Source organism: Leiobunum rupestre, chromosome 3 (genome assembly GCF_980474605.1).
Source record: "Leiobunum rupestre chromosome 3, qqLeiRupe1.1.hap1, whole genome shotgun sequence".
In the NCBI taxonomy this organism is placed as follows: Eukaryota; Metazoa; Arthropoda; class Arachnida; order Opiliones; family Sclerosomatidae; genus Leiobunum; species Leiobunum rupestre.
In genome coordinates this window covers 23,213,051-23,216,694 of record NC_143386.1, presented here as the reverse complement: position 1 = coordinate 23,216,694, position 3,644 = coordinate 23,213,051, and the positions used below count along the sequence as shown (strand labels likewise).

General features: G+C 39.6%; 1 protein-coding gene across 1 annotated transcript; it reads left to right on the top strand.

Moving 5' to 3' along the window:
- Positions 1-544: 544 nt before the first annotated feature.
- LOC149949838 (baculoviral IAP repeat-containing protein 7-B-like) lies at positions 545-3,393 on the top strand. The gene is made up of 3 exons (XM_090169519.1): positions 545-1,089; positions 1,242-1,541; positions 3,288-3,393. Exons 1-3 carry the CDS (start codon positions 545-547, stop codon positions 3,391-3,393), a joined length of 951 nt encoding a protein of 316 aa, XP_090025645.1.
- Positions 3,394-3,644: the final 251 nt, after the last annotated feature.

Sequence of the window (3,644 nt, the reverse complement as noted above, 5' to 3'; positions counted from 1 at the left end):
AAAATGCTTTTCCTGTTCTGGGGAACTAATGAACTGGGATAAGGAACATAGTCCGTTCGAGAAACATGTGGAAAATTTTCCTCATTGTAAATTTCTTATTTCAAGGGCAAGAAGTGGAAATGTAAAGCATTTTATAGCCGCTGAGGATATCGTAGAAAAGGACAACCAATTGAATTATTCGATTCTTTAAACGAAATAGTCGAAGTCTTAGATGAAGGACAAGGTCTAGACATGCCAGCGGAAAAATAGATTTTTCCCGAGGAATTCGAGGGGGGCGCGTGGTAATAGACTATTTTTTAGGGGGGGGGGTCGTTCACCCCCCAGTGAGAGATGGAAAGAGGGATTTACCCCCGCCTCGGTTCTAAGGATCATTCGATCGGTCGCGGACGAAGGTGATAGACACCATTTTTACGCGGCTTCCGTTAAAAAGATGCATTTTGAGAAAAATAGAATCGCTAGTTTCAGAGGGTTTCCATGTAAGTTTTTAAACGCGAGGGAGCTAGCGAAAGCTATTTTTTTCTACACCGGGCACACTGATAACGTCATGTGCTTCTCTTGCGAGAGGGTCGTCAAGGGGTGGATGACTAATGACGTCCCGTTGCTGAAACATATCGAGCAGAATCGCTTATGTAAATTCGTAAATGACGAGAATACGGGGAATGTTCCCGTCCTAACACTGCCGAAAGACGATAAAGAGCAGACGGATGGGACGGAGCTAAATCCTATGCGCCATGAGCTTGAGAGAATTCGCTCGTTTAACAAGGGATTCCCTGCTAATATCGTAGATGGTAGAGCCTTAGCTCGGGCTGGGTTTTATTATTTAAATTATAAAGATTCTGTTAAATGCTTCGCGTGTGAGGGTGAACTTATGGCTTGGGAAAAAGGCGATAGTCCTTTCGGCGAGCATTGGAAATATTTCCCCCATTGTAAATTTCTATTAGGGGAAGAATGTGGAAACGTAGTTCATTTTATAGCTGACGAGGATATTGTAGAAAATAACCAGCCACCTTATTCTTCGACTGCCGAGAAAGCCATAGTATACTGTTTTTTAAAAGAGGTGGTTGACATTTTTGCACAATTGGATAATAGGTTTTGGAGGCCGTGGGAATCTCTCTTTTCCCTAATTTTCTCACGGTTTGAGAAATTCCTTCATTCGGGGTCTCTCTCTCCTCCCCTAGTTAGAGATTTTCTCCCCCGGGATTTTAGTTCGGTAGGAATCATTCGATCGCTAGTTTACGAAGGTGTCGGACTAAATTTTTAACTTCCTCTAAAAAAATGAATACCCTGGCGAAACGAGTCGCTAGTTTTAAAAAGTTCCCGGTGGAATATATGGACACTCTCGAACTGGCTCAGGCGGGCTTCTTCTTCGTAGGGCATAAGGATATCACTATCTGCTTCTGGTGCGACGGTCTGGTGCGGGATTTGGAGCTGGGATCTAACCCCTTACATTGCCACACCACCTTGTTCCCCGAGTGCGAGTACGCCAAGCTCGAGTTCGCGAAGCTACAGGAGACCTACGATGCCCAACTAGGCCCTATGAGGTATGCGGACGAGCGGTTGAAGACTTTCACCAGTTTCCCGCTAGAGAAGCCGTGCCACATGGAACTCACCAACGCGGGTTTTTTCTACACCAACTTTACGGACTGCGTGAAGTGTTTTTTCTGCGGTGGTGAGATCGGAGATTGGGGTGCGGAAGACTATTTCCCGATTGCAAATTTGCAAAAAACTATTATTGCGGGAACGTCTTTTTAAAATCATTCATGCTCAACATCGCGTAAAATTTGACCTCGTTCCCGTAACTTTCTTTTTCCTCGATGTAGAAGATCGAACTAACTATTCCTTATTAAATAATTTCCATTTTAAAAGAAGAATCTCCCTACTTAATAATATTTTACAGCCTATTTTATTAAAACATGTACAGAAAAGTGTAATAAAAAATGATTTAGTATAATATTCGTCTCGTTATTTTTTTCCAATACATTTTAGGTAAAAAAAGATAGGTAAGTGGAGGTATCCATATAGCTAGGTAAGTGGAGGTATCCATAAAATGAGGTGAAGTTAGAGGGCTCCATAATTTTGGATCTATAAATTCGGTGAGTCTATAAAAATCGCTCCATAATTTTGGATCTATAAAATCGGTGGCTCTATAAAAAATCGCTCCATAATTTTGCTTATCTATAAAAAAGGTGAGACCTTATCTATAATTCTGGTTATCTATAAAATCGCTCTATAATCTTGCTTATCCTTGGCCAGGCCTATTTCTCTACCAGAAATGTAAATAATAATAATTAACTAGGCTAATACCCAAGGAACCACCTTAGGCCCAAGTCATCAAGCGACTTTTGAAGCCATTATTTCTGGTAGCCGGGTTACAATGTGTAGGAGGGTGGTGGCAAGCCCTGCATGCCACGAGATCGAGCCAAATATTTACGTCAAATATTAACGTAACCTGCGGAGTGTCCCAAGGGATATCGCTTGGTCCGCTCCTGTAAACTACTAATATAAGATCTAGACTCTTTTAATCTTTGGTAATGTAAAAACAATATCCCGTATGATAATATAAAATTATTTTAAAATCTCATTTTGGTAAAGAAAATGTCTAAACCTTTCGAAAATATAGTGTGAATTTAAAATAATAATCTAGTTTATCGAAGATCATAAAATAATTAAAATTCTAGTACATTTACTATTTTTAATTAACTTTACAACATGTGTGCCATGATTAAAACTTTTGTAATTACGGCAAGTGTGGAATCTTTACTCAGACGTTAATATTAGTCGCATCCTACGAATGCACCAGTCATTTCGAGCTAGTGTGAAGGCATTTTATAGCCAATTCAACAATTAAAGTTGTGAAAGAAAACAAGCATCCGTAAAAGAACGCTTCATAAATTCGTCGTATTTCCGATATTTCCAAGATGGCGTTGTCAAGGTTCGACTTCTTCCATTTCAAAATATTCAAAATGTACCTGTTCCTCAATGATAAGTAATACAACCATCGAGTTTCAAAAGTACGCAAATAACTTAAATGGTAAAAATTTATTGTTAATAATGCAAAATGTGTGCCAGAGTGCCAAAGAAGACAAAAAACGAGCTGTGCCATTTTAAGAAATCCCATTATCCAATTTCACCTGATGCAAAAATATTTATCCAGGATTTATTACGAAAAATAATATCACAATTTCTTTTTAACATTTTCTTGAGTTAAATTAGTTTTATTTGAGAACTGTCAGACAGTATTCACGGCGTGTTACCTACCCAGGTATCACAATGACGCCTCCATATAGGTACTCTCCCTCTAAACAGGCTGAAATGGATAGGGTGGTCGATGAGATGCTAGAACTCAATTTAATAGAACCCAGCAATAGCCCATGGAGCTCTCCCACCATTTAAGTGGCAAAGAAAGATGGAGGCATCCGACCATGTATAGATTACCGTAAATTGAGTGGTGTCACGCGTAAGGATAGTTTCCCAATGCCGCGAATAGATGATATTCTAGATCGTATTACGAAACCTAAATTTATTACTATAATAGATTTACGCGCCGGCTTTTGGCAAGTACCTTTAGATCAGGGGTCACGTGATTGGGCAGCGTTCGTAACACATAGTGGACTGTTTTATCCTACTGTCTTAATGTTTGGTTT

Bases quoted from the DNA above. Each gene is read 5' to 3' on its own strand.
- LOC149949838 (XM_090169519.1), top strand. From the start codon at position 545: ATGTGCTTCTCTTGCGAGAGGGTCGTCAAGGGGTGGATGACTAATGAC. The intron at 1,090-1,241 runs GTTTTGGAGGCC...TAGTTTACGAAG, and splicing joins TTTGCACAATTGGATAATAG to GTGTCGGACTAAATTTTTAA. The intron at 1,542-3,287 runs GTATGCGGACGA...GCCTCCATATAG, and splicing joins GCCCAACTAGGCCCTATGAG to GTACTCTCCCTCTAAACAGG.